The sequence below is a fragment of the Mercenaria mercenaria genome, chromosome 6 (assembly GCF_021730395.1).
Source record: "Mercenaria mercenaria strain notata chromosome 6, MADL_Memer_1, whole genome shotgun sequence".
In the NCBI taxonomy this organism is placed as follows: Eukaryota; Metazoa; Mollusca; class Bivalvia; order Venerida; family Veneridae; genus Mercenaria; species Mercenaria mercenaria.
The window spans coordinates 86,660,378-86,688,140 of NC_069366.1; the positions used below are offsets into that span (position 1 = coordinate 86,660,378).

The 27,763-nt window shown below is 32.7% G+C and overlaps 2 protein-coding genes across 8 annotated transcripts in view; one reads left to right on the plus strand and one right to left on the minus strand.

Annotated features, from left to right (window-relative positions):
- LOC123548301 (E3 ubiquitin-protein ligase ariadne-1-like) overlaps positions 1 to 27,763 on the minus strand; it is a 366,173-nt gene that overhangs the window by 204,355 nt on the left and 134,055 nt on the right. The window lies entirely within an intron of this gene.
- The window catches only part of LOC123548303 (uncharacterized), an 88,969-nt gene that overhangs the window by 37,328 nt on the left and 23,878 nt on the right, over positions 1 to 27,763 (plus strand). For 3 of the 7 annotated variants that reach the window (XM_053546547.1, XM_053546550.1, XM_053546549.1), the window contains exon 2: positions 25,810 to 25,897. In XM_053546547.1, the coding sequence (XP_053402522.1) occupies positions 25,810 to 25,897 (88 nt within the window). Of the gene's footprint in view, positions 1 to 6,215; positions 6,910 to 17,925; positions 18,571 to 24,329; positions 24,576 to 25,809; positions 25,898 to 27,421; positions 27,443 to 27,763 lie in introns of those variants that run through there. The other 4 variants (XM_053546546.1, XM_053546545.1, XM_053546548.1 and 1 more) reach the window with 4 other exon arrangements.

Sequence of the window (27,763 nt, forward strand, 5' to 3'; positions counted from 1 at the left end):
AGTTTCCGGGTTCTACGTTATTCCTGAAAAAGTATATTAGCTGTTAAATAGGCATGGTCGGAAAAAAAATGACTGTCGAAAACGGCCGCAAGTGCTGTCGTTGAACTCGGATGTTAACATTTATAGACTATCCATTAACTCCGATGATTTAGAATACATTTGTATGTAAAAAGTATTACTGGCAGTGATTCGACGGAAACGTAATTATTTTCAAAAATGGCACTTTCATTTCAAGAGGCTATATTCCTTCACACCCGGGCTGAATTTTAACCTAGTTCACGCGTTCTTGCCATTTTTCCGCCATGCGAAACCATATATATATTTTTTTTTGCAGTCACACCGAAGCAGTATAGTGCATATTGCCATTTTGCCAGCTTTTGATGGTAGAGGTGCCTCCCGGCTATTACAGAAATAGAGAAAAGTGGAAACTTCACAGGTCGCTCAACACGACAAAAACGAAAATGTTGCATGCTCGGTTTGATTGAGCCTGTTCATGGACGGTAGTGGAAATGCATGTTACCGCCCACGCCCTCTAGCCCCGGGTTGAGCAGAACTCAACATTTACACATGCTAAAAGTACAAAAAGCAATTTAGAGACGTCCGCAGATGTATTCAAATGGCGGTGAACATGGAACCTTCAATGATACACGTGTTGAGGCGTGTAATTCCGTGAAAAGCGGCGTTTGGTCCCCAGATAAAATAATGGGTTTGCCCCAAACGAGAAAACAATGGGCAGAACTAAACAAACTGGAATATAGGAAGGGGATCTGAGGTTATGGAGCCTGCGTATCACAGGAACTGTCAAAAGACAAAATTAAAAAGCAGGCACCATATCCAAGGGGTGATTATACAATACCCAAGACTATGAAAGCGGGAGTATTGGAACCACCCAGGCCGAAATGGTCATGTTGAGAAACTAAACAGTACCAATTACACAACATAAAAGTCGTGCTGAATGATCTGATAAGATCGAAATACAACAGCCCTGATTGAATGTACGGGGAAACTTTTTACGGCCGCCACACGTCACAGAAATCTTGGGTTTTGCAAGTGCAAATGATTGCCTCTGGTCGTCAGTCCTTTGAATTTCGTCTGAAGAATTCAGTATCTAAAACTGCAAGTTGTTGATGTATAGAGGCAAACAATTGAAAACGACTGTTTCAAATCTAAATAAGCAGAACTTTGCAAAATCTCATATGACTGTTAATCAATTGTTTCTTAACATCGCAGCCACATGTAGCTTAAATCAAAATATAACAAGGTAGATCGGAACTCTTCCTTACTTGTTTACGATTTTTCACACTCAGCTATCAAATAAAACCGCATGAAAATAAAAGTTCTACTATACGAAACAATATATTTGAAATTTTGTCTATGCATGTAGGAATTGCCAGTCTGGCTCAAAGTACTTATTTATAGTTCTGTGTTAAAGTTTTTTTTATTATATTAACACTGGATGTGGTCATTACTAATACTTGTATCATCGGTATCACATGTGGGAAGTTTAAAAACCAATACTTAAAAAACAGTCCATGCATGTAGAATCAGAGCCCGAACAAGACACTGTGGGCGGACGGACGGACGAACGAAAGTAACAAAGCAACTTTTAAACCCTAAACCAAAAGGACAATGATAATGAAATCAACAAGAATTACTCGACATGGCAATAAGGACCTAAGTATATACAAACATACAAACTGTTTACTGACTGCATGTATACACATTTTACACAAATGAAAGACGAAAGAAAACGCAAAACACAGACAAACTAAACAGATACAAAATATACATAAAGAAGAGACACTACGAGGCATATAACATGTCTACAAGACAGTTTTTTTACTTTTATACAGCTGGGTTCTCGATAGCCGACAGCTGACTTCAACGACTGCCAATTTCAAATGTAACAGCGGCCGTTTTTGACAGTCATTTTTTCTCGACCATGCCTATTTAACGGCTAATATACTTTTTCAGGAATAACGTAGAACCTGGAAACTTCACACAGGTGTTCCGAAAGGACACATCTGTTAAACCAGATGATAAATGTTTTCACAGGTTGTTCATAAACAAAACAATCTGCGCAAAACTTTGGATTTTTGCTCGATTTTTCAAACTGAAGATTTTGTTAGCGAATATCTCAAAATATAACGATCATTTTCGGCCCAGAAATTGTAAATGTAAGCCATGGTCATTCCTTGACAAAACTGTCAAGTTGATTTGCTAGAATTGTTTTCATTATAATAGAATTAAATGAAAAACTTTACCTACCGATTTACAGCTGGGTTACATTTCCAGCTGGGTTACATTTCCAGCGGGCGTCAGGATAGCCGGTTATCCAGTGTGGTGACCATAGATAGGAATTGTCAAAACCAGTGCAAATGACATACAGTGTTGCACAGGGGTCCGTTCTCGGACCAAAATTTTTCACAATGTACAGTAAACCAGTTGGTACAATATGCAAGAAAAATGGACTAAATCACCATTTTTACGCTGACGATGGGCAGCTTTATTTATCTTTCAAAGCAACAAATCCGGTCTCTCAGAAGGAATTTCAAGGATGCTTTACGCTGTGTTGAAAACTGTCTCATAGAAATTGTATCTTGGATGAACAGCAACATGTTGAAAATCAATGCCGATAAAACTGAAGTGATTGTATTTACCTTTCAAAGAAACGAAAAAAACATTTTGAATTGTTTACTATGAAAATTGGAGAAGAGAACATTAAACCATCTAAATGTGTAAGGAATCTTGGTGCTTTCCTAGACTCCAAAATGAGCATGGAAAAACATATTAACTCAGTTTGTAGATAAGGATACCGAAAGCTACATCAAATAGGCCACATCAGGAAATATCTAAATACAGGTGCTACAAAATGACTAGTAAATTCACTCGTCACTTCACGCCTTGATTATTGCAATGCGCTCTTGTATGGTGTTCCGAAGGCCTTGCTGAATAGACTTCAAAGTCTTCAGAACACTGCAGCTCGAATCATAATGAGAATATCGCATTATGATCACATTACACCGGTATTAAAAGAATTGCATTGGATACCAGTTACTCACAGAGTGAACTTTAAGATTCTAGTTCACACATACAAAGCATTGCATGACCAATCACTGATCTATGTTAAAGACTTGCTAGAACTCAATCAGCCAGCAAGAAATTTGAGATCCAAGAACAACTCAAAACAATTGGTTGTTCCAAAAAGCAAAACTGTGAGGTACGGTGATCGTAGTTTTTCATCAGCTGCACCGAAGTTATGGAATGCTCTTCCGGCTACTATTAGAGACGGCTACTATTAGAGATGCTAAAAGCTTGGATGCTTTCAAAAGATCACTGAAAACACACTTTTTCTTCAAGGTCTATTGAAACTAACTTTGCACTGGAAAACAAGCTGTTATATGACTTTGCAATGGAAACTATTTACTGTTGTTTATTGTTCTTTAAAATATCTAGTACGATCAAAATGTAGAGTAAAATCTGATTCAGGCTAAATACCTTTTATTATTGATATATTTTTTGTGTTGTATTGTGTGTCCATATCATTCTGTGATATGTAGTTTGTATAGCGCTTTTGAACATTTATTTTATAGATGAAAAGAGCGCTATAAAAATCTGGTAAATAATAATAATAATAATTGTTACACCAATTAGAAATGGTATTTCACCTTTATCTATTACCACATTTACACTTCTTACAGCTGATTTGCTTTACATCATGGCAGATAACTTCTCATCAGTCTATTCAAAGATTTATTAAATTATCTCCCTTTGCTTTTTGTACATTTCCCTGCGATATCAAAATTTATGGTTAGTTGCCTAAAACTGCATTTTTTTGATAGAGACATGATAACAAAATAAATGTAAAAAAAAAATTTGAAATTTTGTTTCTGCACTGGCACCTACAGTATAAAAATCAAAGAAAATTGATCACTCGGGAATATTAATGATGTCACCAGAGTAAAAAATTTGATCCAAGATTTTGGTTTTGTAGGAGGGTCTGGCAGGGGTATGCCGGCTCTCAGAAATTTTTTTGGAACTTTATTGGAAATGGTAGTCTGACGTACCGGTATATGTAAACATTAATTACACATAGTCTCATTGTAAATCTTTTAATACTACTGAAAGAATGTGTGGCCGGCAACAGAGCAAAAATTTTTTTTTTGGCTGAAATGACCGCTAGTTTCAATTTTGGGCTATGAAAAATATCTGCTTGCCAGACTTTAGGGGGCATGAGCTGGGTCCACCTTGTCTTTGGTTTGTGCCTCTCCTAGACCTGTCTTTGGTAACATCAGCAAAATTTATTTGAATAAATATTTTGAAAATTTATAAAAATTAGTGAAAATGAAAAGTAAAATACAATTATCTAGTTTGAAGCTATAGAATAAATTTGGTTGTTCCATCTTATTCTGAAGAAAACTAGTGATATGTTTCTGACAAGGTTATACAAATTTTAAATTGGTTTTTACTTTATGGCACCATAGGGACAAACTTTTAGAGACCCCAGTGTCGTCATATTGGCAAAATTAACAATAGACCTGAGGATAAAATTCTCTTGTTTATTACGTTTTTAATATCCGATTGTGCCATAATCATCTACCTTCAATGGAGACCATTGAAGATCAATTGATTGCTTATATTTGATCCACTTTGAATAACAGATAGAAAAAGAAAATATTTGTGGTAAGGAATTCGATCTGGGATGTTGGCGATCAGTTTCAGTGAACACAGAATAATGACTTTTGTCGATTGTCACTCAGATTTCAAGTTGAAAGATTTCCTAGAATTGTTCTGTTGTTTGTTTGTACTTGACTTACAGTTGAAGAGCACCTGAAAATCAATGTTGAGAGACGCTTGAATGTAATTTCTTGAAGTACTCAAGGGATATATGGATGATGTTTGAATATGTCGCTATATAAATAGCATGTGCTTATATGATTGATGAAGAATATCGGGGATAATTTAGTTGTCTTTGTTAGATATGTGCGCTTGTGATAAGTTAATTTACTTACTTGAAAATAATTATAACATAGTGTTCTTTTTTGTAGAACCATCTCCCATGTGTTGGATATGTTCAAAATGACTTCGAGAGTGGAATTTATCTAAATTGTAAAAGGCTATATATGTAGAATTGAAGGTTTTGAGTTAATTATTCATTTTATCAGTTATATAAAGTATAATTATTTCATTATGTTATAACATAAATTTTGCAATTATATGGAATGTTAATTTTTTTTAACTTTTACATGTTGATAATAATGGTTCAGGAATAGTGAGAGGCAGTATATTTAATTACCTCCCTTTAATAGAATCTTCTTGGTACAAAATAAAAGAGTCAGTATTTGCCACTGTCTAATGCAGTAAATGATTTTATACCTTTATTGACCTTTAGCCTGCTTGCTGCTGGCAAGTGATTCAGCCTTTGTGACCAGACTGTTCGCCATTCAGTCAGTATCTTTTTGGTAAACACCCCTTTTAACAATTAATGGTAATGTCCAAATTGAATGATAGACCAGTCCATTTTAGAAATTTAGCAATTAATGGTAATGTCCAAATTGAATGATAGACCAGTCCATTTTAGAAATTTAGCGGGTAAGGGTTAAGGAGCAGTAAAAATGATTGAACATACTTACGAGATCTTTGAATTGACTTTTAGTTTGAATTTTACCTTAGACATTTTAAGTATACTTAAAACTAATTGGAGAATTAATGCTAAGGTGTAAAAGTGGTTCTAAAGTCAACATATTTTCACAATATTTTAGATCTTTAAATTGATAAAAACTTTTTGAAGGAGTTCAAACCTCTCTTGGAAATTAATCCAAGTACTTAATGTCAACACAGTACCTCAATAAATACTGAATTTATGATGGCTTACAGATCACTTTGTCAGAAGCAAGTTTGTATTGTTATTAAATCTGCGTACTCGACTCCTTGAAAGTCTTCCAATTACGAATATCTGTAGAGGTCATTTTACAGAAAGATCCAATGCTTTCGTGATCTATTATTATCATTATTAACAAAACCTCTGACAGTTTCTTATTATGATATCATATTTATATAAACTTATAAAAGTATATTTCTAGGAGTTTTTTTAAGTCGGTAAATAAAATATTTGCTTTATTGATACACAATTTCATTGACATTTGTGATCTTCTTTAACAAAAACAAATTGAAGAAAGATATATTTTGTTTGTTCTACGCAGTGAAAAGTGTTTACTCAGGTTTCATAACAAGATTATATAAGGAAAGAAATATTATCTATCTATAAAATTCATATTGACTTTTGGTAAAGTTACGAATTAAGCCTGTGCAAAAGATTTATGGTGAGGTAAGATGGCTGTTGACAGAAATTTCAAGGGTGCAACTTTTAGTGATCCTGCCGTTTTTATGTCTGGATAATATTGAATCTCAGGATTTTAAATGTTTTTTCGTCTCCATGGAAAAGAGCAGTGAGTATGGGATATGACAATTGTGTTTTTTCTGGAATCAAATTTAACACTCGATTGAACATTTTTGAGAAAACGACAGCTCCGATACATAGATTAAAGCAAACGAATGTCGACTACATATAACTCTCAGAAAAAAATGATTAAAACTGATGTAACATCAAATTTTGTGCTGCATTTTAATTTCACTTCATGAGAATAAAATGGAGAGTTTCAGACCACCAAATTTAAGGCTGGAACGGACAGATTCCAACAGCAGCATGGGATCAAATGGGAAACATAAACATTCAAAACTAGAAAGGACAGATTCCACTAATAGTTTAGTAACTAAACATAGACCAGCAAAGTTTGAAAGGTCTGAGTCCACTAATAATATACAAGCAGCTGGAAAAACTAAACCAATGAAGCTGAGTTTTGCATTTATTGCCAAACAAGCACTGGAAAAGAAAAAGGGTTCTGAAAGGTATGATGAATTTCTATGAGACATCTGATTTTCTTAAATACCTGAAGATGTATGCCTGTTTTATTGTTTTAATTTACATTGCTTTTGTTTTTGTTGTTTTACAACCTTGCAGCTTTCTAACCAGCATAAAAAGCATGTAATATACACATGTAATTTTCTTATATATCTGTATTGATTAATGGGAACTCATTCATTTTTCACCATTTATGTGGAAGAAAATGGGTAATTCTAGTTACGTCTACAAGGGTAAATTCAGACTTTGGGTAAAAATTGTTAATTATAGGCATAATTACTTTGAACTTATAATTATTTGAGCCGTGCCATGAGAAAACCAATTACATAGTGGCTTTGCGACCAGCATGGATCCAGACCAGCCTGCGCATCCGCACTGTCTGGTCAGGATCCATGCTGTTCACTAACAGTTTCTCTAAACCAATAGGCTTTGAAAGCGAACAGCATGGATCCTGACCAGACTGTGCGTAAGCGCAGGCTGGTCTGGATCCATGCTGGTCCAAAAGCCACTATGTTGGTTTTCTCATAGCACGGCTCATTTGATGTTGGAAATGGTTGGTTCCTTTCTGTATTGTTACTAAAGTTTATGCTTTACAAGTAATCTCAGAAACCATAATGCTTTTCAGTCAAGAAGTTTTTTGATCTGTAGAAGCTTTTATTTATGACAAGCACATAATTTTGATGTATGGTCACTTTATGGTGATTGTTTTCGTTATGGTTTCAGTCAATCAGATTGATACTCTTGATAGTTGGTGCCTGATGTTATTTAGGAAAGTAAGCTTGACAGTTGTTGCAGCTAAAGGCTGAGTGTTTTATAAGCCTTTATTGAGTCTCAGAAAGCTGTTATTCTAAGTACAAGGTTACAAAAAAGAAATTTGAAACCAGTCTCAGAATGCAGCCTTGCCATTGGTCAATTTCAAAAGTATGCTCAGATACAACCAATCAGATGTCAGAGTAATTGACTGGTCTACAGATTCAGTGACTTGTACTCTATCATGGAGTTTCTTGAAGCTGCTGTTCATCCCTTCTTGACTTTTTGATCCCCTGGATGATTCATTTCATCATTGATTGTATCTGTCATGATATTTTGTAGAGGAAGTTTATTTTAGTATTATTTTAGAATCACTAATAGGATTCCTGGGGATATATGTCACTATGTCTTTTTGTTTTTGTTTGTTTTTATTTTTGCCTTTCTAATCACACCAGGTAAAATTGATATCCCTAAAGTTTGGGACATGTTTTTTTATAAATATATCTTTGAAATTAAGTCTTGGGACAGTAAAAACGATTGTTGTTGTTGTTTTTTCTTGTCCAAAAAGTTGAAAACTTAGGTAAAGTATGGAACTGAGTATTTATTTATACTGCCAGTTCCACAAAGACATAACCCCTGGGTGAATGAGTTCATCTGAATGATTGTGTCTATATACTTTGATACTGCTGTCAAAACACTTAATATTTACTTAGTCTAGATATTTGCCAGACATAAAATTGATTGTTTCACAATACCTCAATTTGCATGACTTTGAGCAGCTGCAGTTATAATAGTCTAGAACAAATCTGCATTTAATTTAAGCATCATCATTCAGTTATAAAAAGTTTTTGTATTATAAATGGTAGCAAAAAATTACCTGAATGTGTTATAAAACCTGATATAAAGTTGCATGCATTTTATGTCAGAGGAGATCTGACAAATTAAATTATTGCATTTACAGATGTAATCAGTAATAAGTTTTATTGGTATATCTGCTGTAAAGTACATACTTCTGTTGAATTTAAATGTCATTCCCTGTGATGCACTATAGAACGGGGAGGGAAAAATAAGATATCAACATGGTTTATTAGGCAGGTGCATTTCTAAAATTTTAAATTAAGTTAAACTTACCTGCTCAATTGGAAGAGTAGTAAAATATTACAAGTTTAAACTGATTAATATACTTGGATTTTAGAGAGAATTATTCTCACAAATCAGCAAGTTGTTTCTTCCTTTCTGCAGTGTAGGTAGCAGAAAGACCTTTGATCTGCAGGAGCTATATTTGTCAAAGTTGTCTGGATGACAAGCATATAATTCTGATGTATGTTAACTTAATGTTGATTGTTTTCATCATGCTTTCATTCAATCTGATTATACTCTTGATATTAAGGTGCCTGCTGTTTCAATACACTAAGCTAGACTGAGTATTTTATAAGCCTTTATTGAGTCTCAGAAAGCTGCCATCCAGGACCAAAGGTTTCAAAAATGAGATTGGAAACCAGTCTCAGAAAGTAGGCTTGCCATTGGTCAATTTCAAAAGTATGCTCAGAAACAACCAATCAGATTGCTAGAGTTTTTGACTGGTTTACAGATTGAGTGTCTTGAACTCTGTTAATTGTGAGTTTCTTGTCAATTCCTCCTTGAATTTATGATCCCCTGGATGATTAAGTTCATCATTGATTGTATCTGTAATGATATTCTGTAGAGGAAGCTTATTTAAGTATTATTTTACAAGCACTAATAGGATAGGGATATATGTCACAACTGTTGGTGTGTGGGTATCTTTTTAGCTTGACTTTTCGAAGAAAATGTAGAACTATTGCACTCGCCCCAGTGTCGGCATCGCCTTTGGTTAAAGTTCTTGATAAAGTCAAATATCTCTGTTACTATCAAAGCTATTGACTTGAAACTTAAAATAATTATTTACTATCAAAGGCTACACCATAAGAAACAATCCCCATAACTCTGATTAAAATTTGACAGATTTATGCCCCTTTTACTGGCAAAGCTCTAATTCAGAGTAAAGCACTGAGAAAAGTCAAGTGTGCTGTCTTATGGACAGCTGTTGTTTTTTTGGTTGGAGGGTTGGGGTGGGGGGGGGGGGTCTGCAGTTGGGTTGTGCCTTTCAAACCACACCAGATACAATTGTTGTCCATAAAGTTTGGGACATTTCTTTAATAAACATTGTTTTCGAAATTAAGTCTTGGAACATTAAAAGAGTTGTTATTTTTTTCTTGTCCCAAATGTTACTAAGTATTTATACTGTCAGTTCCACCTAGACATCATCCCCAGTCTGAATGATCATGTGCGGGGGAAGAAACTCATTTTAGCAGAATTGATACATCTTGAAATTGCTCTCAAAGTCCACTTAATATTGACCAGGTTTTTGCAAGACTTGCAAAGGACTGTGTCATAAGACTTTCATTTGCTGCATGACCATGAGCTAGTAGCTCTGCAGTAAATCTAGAACTAGTCTGCATTTTATTTAATTCAGTTATAAACAAATTTTGTATTGTTTATTCTATATTATATAAATGTTGTTCCTTAAGTAATAAATGGTATTGTCCGTAAGTATTGACCTGGCACTCATTAATCTTCGCCAATATTTTCGGGCGTTTTCGTTATTTCACGTGATATTCGTGTCCTGAAAATATCTAGATTTATCAAAATAATCAACTTAGAGAACCAACGACACAGTGGTGTAGTGGTAAGCTCTCCGACTTGAAAACACATTACCATGGGTTCGAATTCTTTTCTAACCATTTTTTTAAAATATAATTCCTTGTGTTTGTATATATATTTTTATGAAACATTGCATTTTGTATCGCTAACAACAGTTCTTTGAATTGTCCGTTGAATGAATGAATGAATGCTTGTCCGGTCCTGAAGATTTTAAACGACATTTTGTAGAACGTTGTTTTGTACGTAGAAGAATGGTAATCGATAGTAGAGTATTTCGTTGATAAAACATGATAAGTGTGACAAGTTTCCGTCTTTTACAGATAAAATCATAAAAAAATAATTTGGTCAGACAGAGGACTCGAACACTCAACCCTGAGATTAGTGGCAAAACGCTTTGTCCGCACAGCTATATCCGCACATGTTACGTGATGGTATATAATTAGCTTTTCAATAGCTATATCATTGTTTGGGTTCGTACACCGAAAATTAATTTACGGAAACATACGGAATATTCATGAGTGCCAGGTCAATACTTACGGACAATAGCAAAAAATTACCTAGGTGTGTTAAAATTTTATATAAAGTTGCATGAATTTTATGTCACAGGAGGTCTGACAAATTAAATTATTGCATTTACAGATGTAATCAATTGAAATTTTATGTATTGTATTTGACAAGTTTGAAAAAGACTTTCTAAGTTTTATTGGTATTTCTACTGTGAAGTGCTTCATGTCATTCCCTGTGTTGCACCATTAACATATTAAATCTAAGGGTGAATGTAAAAAAAGTAAAATGTAGTTTATTAGGCAGGTGCATTTATAATATTTTTAATTAAGTTAGATTTACCTGGTCAGTTGAAAGATTGGTACATTTTTATTACAAGTTTAAACTTATTAATATACTTGGATTTTAGAGAGAATTATTCTCACAAATTAGGTATGCTTTCGGTACTTGTAAATTGCTCCAACTTGTCTTAAATGTCAATAAATTTAGAACCCATGACCTGTGGATCAGGTGTTTTGGTACTGTGCCCCTACACCACTGAAATGATAACTTAATGCCACTGGCCTCCAGATTGTATGACAACAAAGTAAGAGCAGAGTTTAGGTATCAGGATAAAATATTGCTATTTATTATATACCTATATAAATTCTGTAAAAAATACAGCTTGTTTTTCACGAGGAAATACGAACAGGCTGAAAACAAATCCCGGATTGTACCTCAAAACTCCGGATTATACCCCTCCGTATTGCATGTTGCCGGACTATTGTCATTAATATGCATAACCTGACCCAGATCTATAAATAGCGCACAAAAAAAACCCACTCAGTTCTATTTTCAGATCGATAACAACGAATAACCTTGAAGAAAAACTGTTTCATCTATTTTATGTTATTGTGCTGTTAAACAATTATTATGTGTAAGTTTGCTTTTTCTGTCATTTTTTTTCATCAACATAGCTGAAAAACGATAATGATTTCCAAAAGGTGGCAATCAATACTTTCACGACTTTAAACGAGTGACAATCAATGATTGCAATGTATAGTATATTCCTGCGCGAGCTGAACAAATAGTTATTTTTGCCGATGGGTATTTAGTCATCTTTTGAATAAAATAACAACAAGTAAAATGTAGGAGGTATATAATAAAAGGGTCATTATAACAGTAGCTTGATCTGGGATATTGTATTCGGCTCTCGTTGATTTTGTGGGCGGATTACACTCGGCGCTTCCGCGCCTCGTGTGATCCGCCCACAAAATCAACTCGAGCCGAATACAACATCCCAGATCGCGCTACTGTTATAATAACCCTATTATATTCTTAAAAAAGATTTAATACTTTGTTAATTACTGACAGCCTGTATGTTATGGAAACACATGAGAACCAGTTGTTTTTGCTAATTTATACATTGAAAATTGAAAAGCGTTTTTTACGCTTTACTGGAGGTATACTGCCTGTTATTATAATTATAAATATCTATATTTAACAATCTTTATTATCTCCTTGATACATTGATAACTAAACAATAAGAGTATGTAGAGTTACACAAAATTACTTTATTGTAGGAAATAGAGAAAATGTTTCTTGGACTGGTTAGTAAGCAAAAGCTTCATAAACACCTGAATCTATTGAAGTTTCATAAACATCTGAATCTTAAGTTTCTTAAACATCTGAATCTAAGTTTCATAAACATTTGAATCTAGGTTTCATAAACATTTGAATCTAGGTTTCATAAACATTTGAATCTAGGTTTCATAAACATTTCGATCTAGGTTTCATAAATATTTGAATCTAGGTTTCATAAAAATCTGAATCTATTTTTAGCTCACCTGTCACAAAGTGACAAGGTGAGCTTTTGTGATCGTGCGGTGTCCGTCGTCCGTGCGTGCGTCCGTGCGTGCGTCCGTAAACTTTTGCTTGTGACCACTCTAGAGGTCACATTTTTCATGGGATCTTTATGAAAGTTGGTCAGAATTTTCATCTTGATGATATCTAGGTCAAGTTCGAAACTGGGTCACGTGCCTTCAAAAACTAGGTCAGTAGGTCTAAAAATAGAAAAACCTTGTGACCTCTCTAGAGGCCATATATTTCACAAGATCTTCATGAAAATTAATCTGAATGTTCACCTTGATGATATCTAGGTCAAGTTCGAAACTGGGTCACGTGCCTTCAAAAACTAGGTCAGTAGGTCTAAAAATAGAAAAACCTTGTGACCTCTCTAGAGGCCATATATTTCACAAGATCTTCATGAAAATTGGTCAGAACGTTCACCTTGATGATATCTAGGTCAAGTTCGAAACTGGGTTACGTGCCCTCAAAAACTAGGTCAGTAGGTCAAATAATAGAAAAACTTTGTGACCTCTCTAAAGGCCATATTTTTCATGGGATCTGTATGAAAATTAGTCTGAATGTTCATCTTGATGATATCTAGGTCAAGTTCGAAACTGGGTTGCGTGCAGTCAAAAACTAGGTCAGTAGGTCTAAAAATAGAAATACCTTGTGACCTCTCTAGAGGCCATATATTTCATGAGATCTTCTTGAAAATTGGTCAGAATGTTCATCTTGATGATATCTAGGTCAAGTTCAAAAGTGGGTCACATGCTATCAAAAACTAGGTCAGTAGGTCAAATAATAGAAAACCTTGTGACCTCTCTAGAGACCATATTTTTCATGGGATCTGTATGAAAGTTGGTCTGAATGTTCATCCTGATGATATCTAGGTCAAGTTTGAAAGTGGGTCACGTGCCCTCAAAAACTAGGTCAGTAGGTCAAATAATAGAAAAACCTTGTGACCTCTCTAAAGGCCATATTTTTTATGGGATCTGTATGAAAATTGGTCTGAATGTTCATCTTGATGATATCTAGGTCAAGTTTGAAACAGTGTCATGTGCGGTCAAAAACTAGGTCAGTAGATCTAAAAATAGAAAAACCTTGTGACTTCTCTAGAGGCCATACTTGTGAATGGATCTCCATAAAAATTGGTGAGAATGTTCACCTTGATGATATCTAGGTCAAGTTTGAAACTGGGTCACGTGCCTTATAAAACTAGGTCAGTAGGTCAAATAATAAAAAAACCTTGTGACCTCTCTAGAGGCCACACTTTTCATGGGATCTGTATGAAAATTGGTCTGAATGTTCATCTTGATGATATCTTGGTCAAGTTTGAAACTGGGTCAGCTGCGGTCAAAAACTAGGTCAGTAGGTCTAAAATTATTAAAATCTTTTGACCTCTCTAGAGGCCATATTTTTCAATGGATCTTCATGAAAATTTATCTGAATGTTCACCTTGATGATATCTAGGTCAGTTTCGAAACTGGGTCACGTGCGGTCAAAAACTAGGCCAGTAGGTATAAAAATAGAAAAACCTTGTGACCTCTCTAGAGGCCATATTTTTCATGAGATCTTCATGAAAATTAGTGAGAATGTTCACCTTGATGATATCTAGGTAAAGTTCAAAACAGGGTCACGTACCTTCGAAAACTAGGTCAATAGGTCAAATAATAAAATATCCTTGTGACCTCTCTAGAGACCATATTTTTCAATGGATCTTCATGAAAATTGGTCAGAATTTTTATCTTGATAATATCTAGGTCAAGTTCAAAACTGGGTCACATGAGCTCAAAATCTAGGTCACTATGTCAAATAATAGAAAAAACGACTTCATACTCAAAACTGGGTCATGTGAGAAGAGGTGAGCGATTCAGGACCATCATGGTCCTCTTGTTTTTTTTAGTTTCATAAACATTTGAATCTAAGTCTAATTAAAAGTGAACTTTACACTGTTTTTCAAATATAGTCACATTATTTATAAAACAATCTCATGCAAAAGAGAAATTATGCATTTATTAGTAACTCATCAATTTAGAATGATTTTGTCAGTAAATGTCACTCTGGCGAATATCAAACTTAAACATTCATACAGGAGAGATGCCTCATCTGTTGTGCATTCTAAATGTTGGGTATTTCCGTTTTAAAGATACAGACCAAAGGCTAAATCCACATTATAATCAATACATACGCTGATGTTAATTCATAATTAATACTTTTGTGTATTTTTGAAATGGAAGTACATGTCAAGGAAGAGTGATAGGGTGTGGTAAATCCCACAACTATTCATCAACAAAGCTAGGACTAACGCATGGCTAACTGAAATATTCAGATCTATATCTATTGTAACATTTCTAATAGGTGGGTAAAACTGTAGAGAAACAAAACATGTCTAATAACAGTCTATGAAAAAATTCTTGTAGACCTTAATACTAGGTTACTAAATGTACTGTGGTGTAGCAGAAGCTGTAAATTTTGTGATAATATGTAAAGATATAAATATATATGTCTTTACAGATAATATCTCCCTGCTACAGAGCAAAAGATATCAATGATATTGCAATCATTAAAAGAAACACACTTAGTATTTTGCTAATATAGAGAACGGTTACAGTTGAACTACTTTCTACAGCTTCTTTCTTCCTCATTTTGTTCGTGGGAAATGGTTTGGTTCCTTTCTGCAGTGTAGGTGTTATTGTTTAACCATGATGATTTCCAGTAAGGAAAAGCTTTGATCTGCAGAAGCTATTTGTCAGAGTTGTCTGGATGACAAGCACATAATTCTGATGTATGGTAACTTAATGTTGATTGTTTTCATCATGCTTTAAATTCATTCAATCTGATTATACTCTTGATGTTTGGTGCCTTGCTGTTTCAGTGCACTAAGCTTGACAGTTGTTGCAGCTTTATGTAAGCTTTATTGAGTCTCAGAAAGCTGTTACCCAGGACCAAAGGTTTCAGAAATGAGATTGGAAACCAGTCTCAGAAAGTAGGCTTGCCATTGGTCAATTTCAAAAGTATGCTCAGATACAACCAATCAGATTGCTAGAGTTTTTGACTGGTTTACAGATTGAGTGTCTTGTACTCTGTTATGGAGTTTCTGGAAGCTGTTGTCAATTCCTCATGGAATTTATGATCCCCTGGGTGTTTATAGCTCATCATTGATTGTATCTATCATAATATTTTTTGGAGGAGGCTTATAAGTAACAATATTTCAGTATTATTTTACAATCACTAATAAAATTTCATGGGGATAACGCATGTGACAACAGCTGGTGGTTGCTTTTTTTTATTATGTTCAGTTTTTGACTTTGTAATAACACCAGGAAAGAAGAATGTCATTAAAGTTTGGAACATTTTTTTGGTTGTGGGTTTATCCCGCTACCAAAGTTAAAGTGTATTTCTGACAATCATAGCATCTTTATTTTATTCTGAATCACATCCAAAGGATGTTCATGTGCTACACAAAATAGTCCCATTCATGAACAGTGTGGATGAATTATCAATGAACAAGCAGTTCTTATTCAACCTGTATCCACTCACACTGACCATTTAGATTATATAAGATCTATCAATGATTAGGTATTCCAGCTTATAGTTACATCACAAGCTGGGTCATGCAGAGTTCATCTTAGATATGAGGCACATTAAATTTGTATTTGTTTCTCATTCATGTATATTCATAGACTGGCATTTAAACAGAAAATAAATCTACCAAAAACCCGCAACCATCAGACATTTCAAGGCTTTGATTTATAGATATAATTTGGTACTGAGTAATTATACTGCCAGTTCCACGTAGACATGGTCCCTTTGTCCAGGGAAGGGCACTGTTGTAAGTAGAATTTATACACCTTGAAATTGCTTTCAAAGTCCACTTAATATTGACAAAGGTTCTTGCCAGACTTGCAAATTACTGCATGTGTCACAATACTTTCATTTGCTACTTGACAATGAGTTGCTGCAATATATCTAGAACTAGCCAGCATTTATCATAATTCAGTTATAAAAAGATTTTTTATGTTGTTTCTTTAAATGATAAATGGTAGCAAGAAATGTCTTACTGCGTTAAAACCTTATATCTTAAGTTACATGCATTTTATGTCACACTGGAGGTCTGACACAAATTTAATATTGCATTTACAGATGTAATCAGTTGAAATTTTATGTATTATATTTGACAAGTTTGAAAAAGACTTTCTAAGTTTTATTGGTATTTCTATGGTGAAGTACATACTTCTGGTGAATTTAAATGTCATTCCCTATGCTGCACTGTAGAACAGATTAAAGCTAAGGTGTGGGGGTGGGGGGGGATTGAAAAAAAGATATCAGTATAGTTTATTAGGCAGGTGCATTTCTAATACATGTATTTTTAATTAAGTTAAACTTACCTGCTCAATTGAAAGAGTAGTATAATATAACAAGTATAAACGTATTTATTCACATGGATTGTAGCAAAATTTTATAACGTACATTGAGTTTAAGAACCATTCCTTATCATCGTTAATTAAATCAAAAATTTATTTATCAAAGGAGACTTTTTAACTTGGAATAAAAAATTATCTTCAAATGAAAAAGTATCACAATTTGTCTGCCAGATTTGATTAAAGATATGGCAGAAAAATTAAAATAAATAAAAAAAAATGTGATATCATAATTCGCAATATAAAAAACACTTGGAAATTTAAGATGGCTCAAATTCACATTTATTTGTACAAGTAATTGCCCGAGCTTGTAGAAATATGATCTATACATTTTTAAAGGTTAGAGTTTGCATATTTAAATTTCGAACAAATATTAAATTTTAATGAAGTTTTACTGGTTGCTTTAATATAGTAAAAAAGAAGTATTCATGTTATGGTTGTATTGCATTTCACCCTGTATAACATATGCACTGCAAATGGCAATATATGAACTTTTGTACTAATTAATGATAAAATCTCAAATTTCAAAAAAGGAAAATGAAAAATCTGGTCGTCTTAAATCGTCTTTTTGGTTATTGATCTTTATATGGTGTTAATTGATTTCGCACAGTGTACTATGATTATAATATGCTAACAAGAAAAATAAAAAGAATAAAATTCATATTTCTTTTCAAAAACACTGAACCAGTTAACAGATTTATGAATGCTCTTTTATGCTGGTTCAAAAATACCTAATCAATCAAAAAAATCTTATACCCTGCCCTTTCTTTGATTTTGACAATTATTTAAATGCTTTAAATTACAAACTGGCCTGAAATTTTGTGATTTTAAGTTGATAATTTTTTTGTAACTTGTACTTTGTTTATAAATTGTGCCAGAAAAATTGGATTATGTGAAAAATAATTACAAATATTTTGTAGTAGAGAATTGAAATGTATTCATGAAATAAGGAGAGTTCATAAACTTTACTCTAACCTTTCTTGTAATTATATTGTTTACAAAGACTAAGTTTTTGTGACTGATAACACTGTCTTGAAAGGCTGTTGTTACAAATTGGAGGTTGTAATTCAGTGTTTTAGAAAATACACGGTATTACTTAAATGAATAATTAGTGAAGACATAGAGAAAAAGTTGGAATACATTATAAATTTTTATGAAGTGAAAAAGCAAATTAGGTTTTTTAGTGAATTTTGTAAGTATGGACCTTGAAGACAGCCTATCACCACCATTAACTGCCACGGATGTTAGACGTGGTTCTTTGTCGTCACCTTTGCCTGGTTCCCATGAGTCAAATGCTTCACACAGAGATTATTTACAGTCTCCTGTGCATGGGATTGGCAGAGATCTACATTCACCATTTGGGCATTCTCAGAGGTCATCCTCACCTGCCCCTGTATACCATCCCCACCCAAGGAGGCAATCTGTAGCTGTTTCCATGGGCTTGGATTTACATAGTGCTAAATGGTAAGATAACCTTAAGCTGTTTCAATGAACTTTGATTTATTAAAACTGAATAGCTGTTTCCGTGGGCTTGGATTTACATAGCATAAAATTGTGGCTGTCTTTAGCTTTTGGAATTGGCTTGGATTTACATACTGTAAGTGAATCTAAGTAAGAATTTTGCTGGTTACTTCAAGTGAATATATGTAAGAATTATGCTGGTATTTAAAAGTGAATCTAAGTAATAAGAATTTTGCTGGTGTTTCAAAGTGAATCTTATGTAAGAACTTAGCTGGTACTTTAAAGTAAATCTAAGTAAGAATTTTGCTGGTGTTTCAAAGTGAATCTTATGTAAGAACTTAGCTGGTACTTTAAAGTAAATCTAAGTAAGAATTTTGCTGGTCCTTCAAAGTAAATCCATGCAAGAATTATGCTGGTATTTAAAACTGAATCTGAGTAAGAATTTTGCTGGTACTTCAAAGTGAATCTTTGTATGGTTTATGCTTGTACTTAAAAGTAATTAAATCTTAGTGGAATTTTGCTGGTACTTTTTCTGGTGTCTCAAAGTGAATCTAAGTAAGAATTTTGCTGCTACTTCAAAGTAAATCTAAGTAAAAATTTTGCTGGTGTTTCAAAGTAAATCTAAGTAAGAATTTTGCTGGTATTTCAAAGTGAATCTATGTAAGAATTTTGCTGGTACTTCAAAGTGAATCTAAGTAAGAATTCTGCTGGTGTTTCAAAGTGAATCTAAGTAAGAATTCTGCTGGTGTTTCAAGTAAATCTTTGCTGGTGTTTCAAAGTGAATCTAAGTAAGAATTTTGCTGGTGTTTCAAAGTGAATCTAAGTAAGAATTTTGCTGGTGTTTCAAAGTGAATCTATGTAAGAATTTTGCTGGTGTTTCAAAGTTTCAAAGTGAATCTGAGTAAGAATTTTGCTGGTGTTTCAAAGTGAATCTAAGTAAGAATTTTGCTGGTGTTTCAAAGTGAATCTCAGTAAGAATTTTGCTGGTGTTTCAAAGTGAATCTGAGTAAGAATTTTGCTGATGTTTCAAAGTGAATCTGAGTAAGAATTTTGCTGGTGTTTCAAAGTGAATCTAAGTAAGAATTTTGCTGGTGTTTCAAAGTGAATCTAAGTAAGAATTTTGCTGGTGTTTCAAAGTGAATCAAACTAAGAATTTTGCTGGTGTTTCAAAGTGAATCAACGTAAGAATTTTGCTGGTGTTTCAAAGTGAATCTATGTAAGAATTTTGCTGGTGTTTCAAAGTGAATCAAACTAAGAATTTTGCTGGTGTTTCAAAGTGAATCAATGTAAGAATTTTGCTGGTGTTTCAAAGTGAATCTATGTAAGAATTTTGCTGGTGTTTCAAAGTGAATCTAAGTAAAAATTTTGCTGGTGTTTCAAAGTAAATCTAAGTAAGAATTTTGCTGCTACTTCAAAGTAAATCTAAGTAAGAATTTTGCTGGTGTTTCAAAGTAAATCTAAGTAAGAATTTTGCTGGTGTTTCAAAGTAAATCTAAGTAAGAATTTTGCTGGTGTTTCAAAGTGAATCTTATGTAAGAACTTAGCTGGTACTTTAAAGTAAATCTAAGTAAGAATTTTGCTGGTCCTTCAAAGTAAATCCATGCAAGAATTTTGCTGGTACTTCAAAGTGAATCTAAGTAAGAATTTTGCTGGTGTTTCAAAGTAAATCCATGCAAGAATTTTGCTGGTATTTCAAAGTGAATCTTAGTAAGAATTTTGCTGGTGTTTCAAAGTAAATCTAAGCAAGAATTTTGCTGGTGTTTCAAAGTGAATCTAAGTAAGAATTTTGCTGGTGTTTCAAAGTAAATCTAAGCAAGAATTTTGCTGGTGTTTCAAAGTGAATCTAAGTAAGAATTTTGCTGGTGTTTCAAAGTGAATCTAAGTAAGAATTTTGCTGGTGTTTCAAAGTGAATCTTATGTAAGAATTTTGCTGGTGTTTCAAAGTGAATCTTATGTAAGAACTTAGCTGGTACTTTAAAGTAAATCTAAGTAAGAATTTTGCTGGTGTTTCAAAGTGAATCTTATGTAAGAATTTTGCTGGTGTTTCAAAGTGAATCTTATGTAAGAACTTAGCTGGGACTTTAAAGTAAATCTAAGTAAGAATTTTGCTGGTATTTCAAAGTGAATCTTATGTAAGAATTTAGCTGGTACTTTAAAGTGAATCTAAGTAAGAATTTTGCTGGTGTTTCAAAGTGAATCTTATGTAAGAATTTTGCTGGTATTTCAAAGTGAATCTTATGTAAGAACTTAGCTGGTACTTTAAAGACAATCTAAGTAAGAATTTTGCTGGTATTTCAAAGTGAATCTTATGTAAGAACTTAGCTGGTACTTTAAAGTAAAACTAAGTAAGAATTTTGCTGGTCCTTCAAAGTAAATCCATGCAAGAATTATGCTGGTATTTAAAACTGAATCTGAGTAAGAATTTTGCTGGTACTTCAAAGTTAATCTTTGTATGGTTTATGCTTGTACTTCAAATTAATTAAATCTTAGTGGAATTTTGCTGGTGTTTCAAAGTAAATCTAAGTAAGAATTTTGCTGCCACTTCAAAGTTAATCTAAGTAAGAATTTTGCTGGTGTTTCAAAGTGAATCTATGTAAGAATTTTGCTGGTACTTCAAAGTGAATCTAAGTTAGAATTTTGCTGGTACTTCAAAGTAAATTTTAAGTAAGAATTTTGCTGGTACTTCAAAGTAAATGTAAGTAAGACTTTTGCTGGTACTTCAAAGTAAATCCATGTAAGAATTATGCTGGTACTTATTCAAAGTGAATCTATGTATGGTTTATGCTTGTACTTCAAAGTAAATCTTAGTAGAATTTTCCTGGTACTTTAAAGTGAATATATGTAAGAATTCTGGCAGTACCTCAATTTGAAAATTTTGTTGGTACCTCAAAGTGAAATTATTTGTAAATATGAATTTCATTGTATTTCAAAGAAAATCTAAATTAGAATATTTCTGGTACTTAAAATTGAATCTAATTAGTAATAAACTTGCTGCTGTACTTCAAAGTGAATCTAAGTCAGAATATACTTTTCTAGTACTTAAAAGAAATCTAAGTATGCTTGTACTTCAGAGTGAATCTATGTAAGAATTTTGCTGACACTTCAGAGTGAATCTTTATAAGTAAACATTTTACTGGTACTTAAAAGAAATTCTAAGTAAGAATTTTACGGGTATTTCAGAGTAAATCTAAGTAAGAATTATGCTGGTACTTAAAGACCTGCTCCAGTCCTACCTTTTAACTTTATATTGTCACTGAAAAAGTATGAAAATCCTGACTATGAACAGTGACACCTGTCAAAATAGAGTCTATTTTATATAAAATTCTATATAAAATACCTATGGTTTTGCATGCTAAGTGTAGCGCATGACCGTTAACTGTTACCTATTGTAATCATGGGTTGCATACACACAATAGAATTTGAATACCTGCTTCAAGGAAGTCTAAGAGAGAATAAGAATTTTGCATGTACTTCAAAGTGAATCTATAAGTAGCATTTTGCAGGCAGATAACTGAAAAGTAACAGGGGGTCACATTTTAATCCAAAACTTTACTCACTGCAAGAAGTAAATGCCATAAAATTTATTTTGTCATTTGAAAGCCTTGAAACATTTTAACAGTAACATTTACCTGTCTAGTATAACTGTAGTTATTATGATAAGGTATTAACTTCTTTTCCCATCAATGTCAAATTGTAATGTAGTCTAAAATAATATTTGATAGTGCCTATTATAATGTATTCCATTATCAAAGTAAATCTTTTTAGCTGTAAATTAGACCTTGGTGTTTTATTGAGTGAAAAATGTTTAAAAAACAGAAATTTTTGTGAGGACTAAATTTTTCTAATTTCGCATTTTTGTTTATTTTGCAAAATTTTACTTCTGACAAAAAAAAAAATGGATTTAAATACTTCTATGGGGCAAAAGTGTGGATTGTGCATGAATTAAAGCTCCTGTAATTTAGTTTTTGTTCAAATTTTACAAAATTTGGTTCTTGTGATAATATCTGATTTTACGTTAATATAATACAACAACTTTGCCTTCAATTAAATTTCATTAGATAAAATTCGTTCAGTGTCAGTTTGAAATAGTAGATTTTCAGTTATTAGGTTTCTAGATTTAAAATTGATTTTAAATAGAGTGTTTTTGGTATTATTTTCACCAACAAAAGAAAATTTCTTCTGCCATATGTAAGAAAATGCTGAGCATGATTTTACAATTTGGATTATTTAAAGTTTAACATACATCTTGAAAGGATAATGTCTTGAGTGGAAAAAATTAAGTTACAAAATTACATGAGGATTTGAAAATTCCATAAGCGTAATCTAGATAAAAGTGTTTTTTTACTTTGTAAAATAAAGTTCATAATATTGACAGCATTTTCCTGCTGTTTATATTATGTGGGAAGTACAGGGAAACATGAAAAATCATAGTCATTTTCTTCAAAAGTTCAAGTTGAAAATACAGCAATTATGAAATTTTATATAAAAAATTAAAAGCAACAAAAATAATTGAAAAATTGAAATTTAAGTGATTGCTATAGCCAGGAGATTAATTAATTTATTTTTTTAACTTATTTTTAGTACAAATAGAAAACATCTTGAAAAACAGATTTCGATGATGGTTTCTAATATGGGAATATTTTTTTTTGGTACGTTGCAGGAGTTTTTCCTTCCGTGTGTTTTATTTTAACGATGGGTTACTTTAAGGACATGATGGCATCTATCATTTGACAGATGATCTGTTATATGGGAACATTTTTCAGTTGTAGGGTGGCAGAAAAGATAAGTTAAAGTCAATGCATTTAATGGATTTATAAAATCAATCGTTAGTGTGTTAAGGTTATGAGAATCCTTTGACAATAACAAAGTTCCTGTTTTGCACCGTTTAATATTTTATTAAGGTAGAGAATTCATGTTATTGATTTTAGAAAAGTACAGGCATCTTGATGTTTTCTTTTTACGTCAATTTGTCTCTGTGATGATAATATTAAATGTTCCGCAGACCAACAAAAATCAAAGGAATTGATCATTTGTAGCTTCAGTGGTGTGCTTTATCCTTAATTGATTTAATATAACAATACAGCATACATCAATGATATGTTGACAACTAAATGAAGGATATCAAGTATCTTTGCTGAAAGGATTTATTAATTGATGTGTAAATAAATAAAAGAATGGAGTAGTTACATGGAATCTAAGAAAATAAGTTTCAGAAATACAAATAAGTTTCAGAAATATAAATAAATTTCAGAAGTATAAATAAGTTTCATAAATATAAATAAGTTTCAAATATAATTATTTTAGAAATACATGTACAAGATAAGTTTCTCTGGGTGTCTCCATTACGAAAAATGAATCAATAATATTATAAGATGTAAAATTGCAGAAATTCTGTCATGAGCTAAAAATTAAATGATTTGGCTGTAAGTAAATTTCATTCTGTGTGGTCATATGTTTAATTAGACTTGAAAGACCAGTAAAAAGGGAAAATAGAAAAGGTTTGAACACTTTGAAAAATAGTGTCTTGTTGTGATGGTTATGATGGTAATGTCAGGATTTTTCTTGACAAGAAAAACTGCTTACAGTGATTGCAGTGCCCGTAATGCTGACGTTTTAAAGATGTATAGTTTCAGCTCATGATAATGACTAAGCTTAATGGTTGATGAATGATGCTTTTTGAGCATTTTGTATTGTGTAATTTTGTTTACTGGAGATGCAATTCTTTTTTACATGAACTGATGAATTATTTATTTACCTGAGCAGAAATTGACAGGGATTTTATCTATTTTTTTTGAAGTTGACAAGTGAAATACTCTCAAGCACATTAAATTTTGTAGAAGAAAAATAAGGAAAAACATGAGTTCTGACAAATGGAAAAAAGTTTTTACGGCTTTAAATATGCCGGGAGATAAACCTGGCTATGGGACAAATCGTAGCATGAAAAGACTCGGATCTTCAAGTTCTATTGATAAAGTTAGAGAAAGTTTTGAAGCTGAACAAGATAATTGGTAAGCAAGAACGTGTAATTCTTGGATAAATATTAGTATAAATCATATTCTAACATGACCAGCAAATATCCTATATACACATAGGAGAAAATCAGTCAAAGGTTATTTTGCGATAACCAATAATGCGCGTGCAAAGTAGTGACGTCATCCTCTATGTATAGAATGATCCAGGTGCATAGCACGAATGGTAAAAAGTAGTTACCATTTTTTCTAACACTGTCGATACTTTTAATTATGTCGTGTCTAAGAATCGAAATAACAAGTTCCCTGAGGTATCATTTATCTTAGAATAACCATAGTTTTTCATTCTTATGCGAAACAATATATCACTCAGGCCTACGGCATTCTTCATATATTCTTACACATAAGAACTCAAAACACGGGTTATTCTATGATAAACCACGCTTGGGAACTTATTATTTCTTAGATAATTTCTGCACTTTGGGCTTACGTTGCAGCAATGTTGAATGCTGATTTGGCTTCTTCTGGTACTTGGTGAAGGTAATACTCTTTAAATACAGTACCAGTTGACCAGTTTCTGCCATTGTTATGTGAAAATGTCATAACTTCTGGTATGCTCATGTGGCACTGCAACCTCAATAAAAGGGGAGTAACTATTCTTAACTCAGTCTAGAGATAATAAGAATGTTACACGGTGGCCTATTGCCTTAGTTATACTATGAAGGAATATATTCTTTGTGCAGTATGTCAGTTTATTTTCTTCAGACTTTTGTAGGACAGTTGAAATTTTGTATGGGCACATGATAGTGTTGTATCCAGTAAAAGGGGAGTAACTATTGTAAATATCTGGGTAACGTTATTAAAAAGTTTGATTTATGAAATTTTAAATGTGAGTGACAATTCAAACTCTGTTTACATTTTAATTCTACAAAGGAATATCATGGAACAGTGTTCTGGAAATCTTGGAACACATACAAAGTGTCTTAGATGAAAAAAACTGATGCAAACAGAAAGATCATGGTGGCCAAAGATATCACTTCTTGGTTCCAGTGTACAAACAGTTCTCATAATACTGGATGGAAACAAGTTTAAAGCATAAAAATTGATATAGATGAATAATTATTATTGTTCTGGAATTAGGAACATTGTTGTGAATCTAGAGAGAAATATGATCCTGGTAGATCAGATTTGCAGGAGGGCAGGAAAAACCATTTGCTTCATTTCTCTTTATATTATACATTATTTATGATAACTCGTTCTCCTTTTATTTCAGGGAAAGAGAGAAACAAGAACTGAAGAGTAAGATAACAGAACTAGAGGAGTTTAAAGACAAATATGAAAATGAGAAGAAAGAGAATGAGGCAAGTATTTCAGACAAAAGAAAGGTTTAGATTGTGTACTTTCTGGAGAGGTTGTGATTTTATATGCATGCATATATGAGTATGTGTAGTGGGTCCAAAATACATTACATTATTACTATGTTGCAGACACACTGGCAGATACTTGATATGTGTAGACATTTTCTATATATGCATATTGAAAACTCAACCTCGCTACTTTTAAACAATTCATTTTTGAAATATTAATGAAAAACATATTGATTCAAATTTACGACCCCAGTGACTAAGATACGCATTTCTGAATATATTCACCCACCTGTTTTGTGCATTGTTGCAATTTCTTGATAATTAACTTTCTGATACACATTAAAAATGTTTGACTTTGCCTGACAGGTAATACTTAATGATAGATTATTGTTAAAAACATGCAATAGGTATTATAAATTGGTAAAAATGACCTTATTTGTAAGATTTGTAAGCAGTACAGGTCATCAAGTCAGATTTCCATTCTTCAGCTTAGATTATATTAATTTATTTTAACAGGACTCTAATAAAAGCTCCAATTTTATTTCAATCACTCTGATTCCTGAAAACATCCAGTACTGTTGTCATATGAAGAGGAACTTGAACGCATGACCCCCATGTTTAGTAGACCAACACTCCAACTTTATCCTGTGATTTTAGAGAGCGAGTATGCCTACTTCCAAGATGTCATCCAACTCTTTTATTTTCTTATACGTCTTTACAGGATATTCAGTATTTCTATAGACCATGCAGTTATATATTTAATGAGTTATCATTTGACAAGACTGTATTGGTTTATGGTTTATGGGTTATCATAAGATATTGGAAAAGTTGTCATATAACCTGAATTATGTTTGTGTCTGAAAAACATATTTTTGCAAAAAAATGGCAAATCTTGTCAATTTTTGCACTCCAAATTTTAAAATGTGGTTGATGGTCTGTTATTCTCACTTAATGAGATGCCAGAATATTTGAAGAGGACCGAGTGGAAAGTAGTTTACGTTGTTTATGCATGTTATGTCCGATTTATCAGTTTTTGTCAAAATTGTGTTGTCTTTATTCTGCTCTTATATACAGTGCTTTAAAGTAATACTCCGCTAAATCATGTTTAAAATCAATTTATCTTAAAGCCCATTACAACGCCCATCAAAAATGAAATAACACTTAAAATTGCGCTTGTGCACCTATGCCTTCTGTTAACCAGTTATCTCATTTTTACCAGACAACAAGTGAACTACTTCAAATATACCTAATAATGTCACAAAATAGAGCTTGTTAACAAAACTTTTATTTTAACTGGCACTGAAATGTTAAGTGTTTGAAAGGAAGGCCTATCTGAGTTATTAAATTGGGTGGAAGTTTTTTTTTACATGTAAAATGGAAAGTGAAAGATCTCTTGAGTGTCTTATGCCATATACTTGAACAGTAATCAGCTCAACAACATGTCAGATCTGTGCTCTTTAAGTTGGGTTTAGTTTGATAAATTAAAGAAATGAAAATGTTTTGACTAACTTATTGGAATATTTTTCATATTTTATGAAGGTTTGTTTGTTTGTTTTGTTCATTTTAAAGTCACACCAAAATGTTGGTCCATTTTATGGAATTCCTGCATGCAGAAAGGTCGAGATTTGTCTCAAAGTGGCATAGTTCTGTAATTTGCTTGAAAGATCTTCATAAATGGAACTAATATTACAGAAAAAAAATGCCTTTGATGACAAACTTTGTCTTTTCTCCTTATATTTAAATTAATTACTTATCTAAATAGTGATATGTTTACAAAGTTTTTATTTGTAAGGATAATTAAAGTACTAAAATTAAAGAAAATTGTTATAACTTAGAGAAAAATCTTGTAGTAGTTACTAA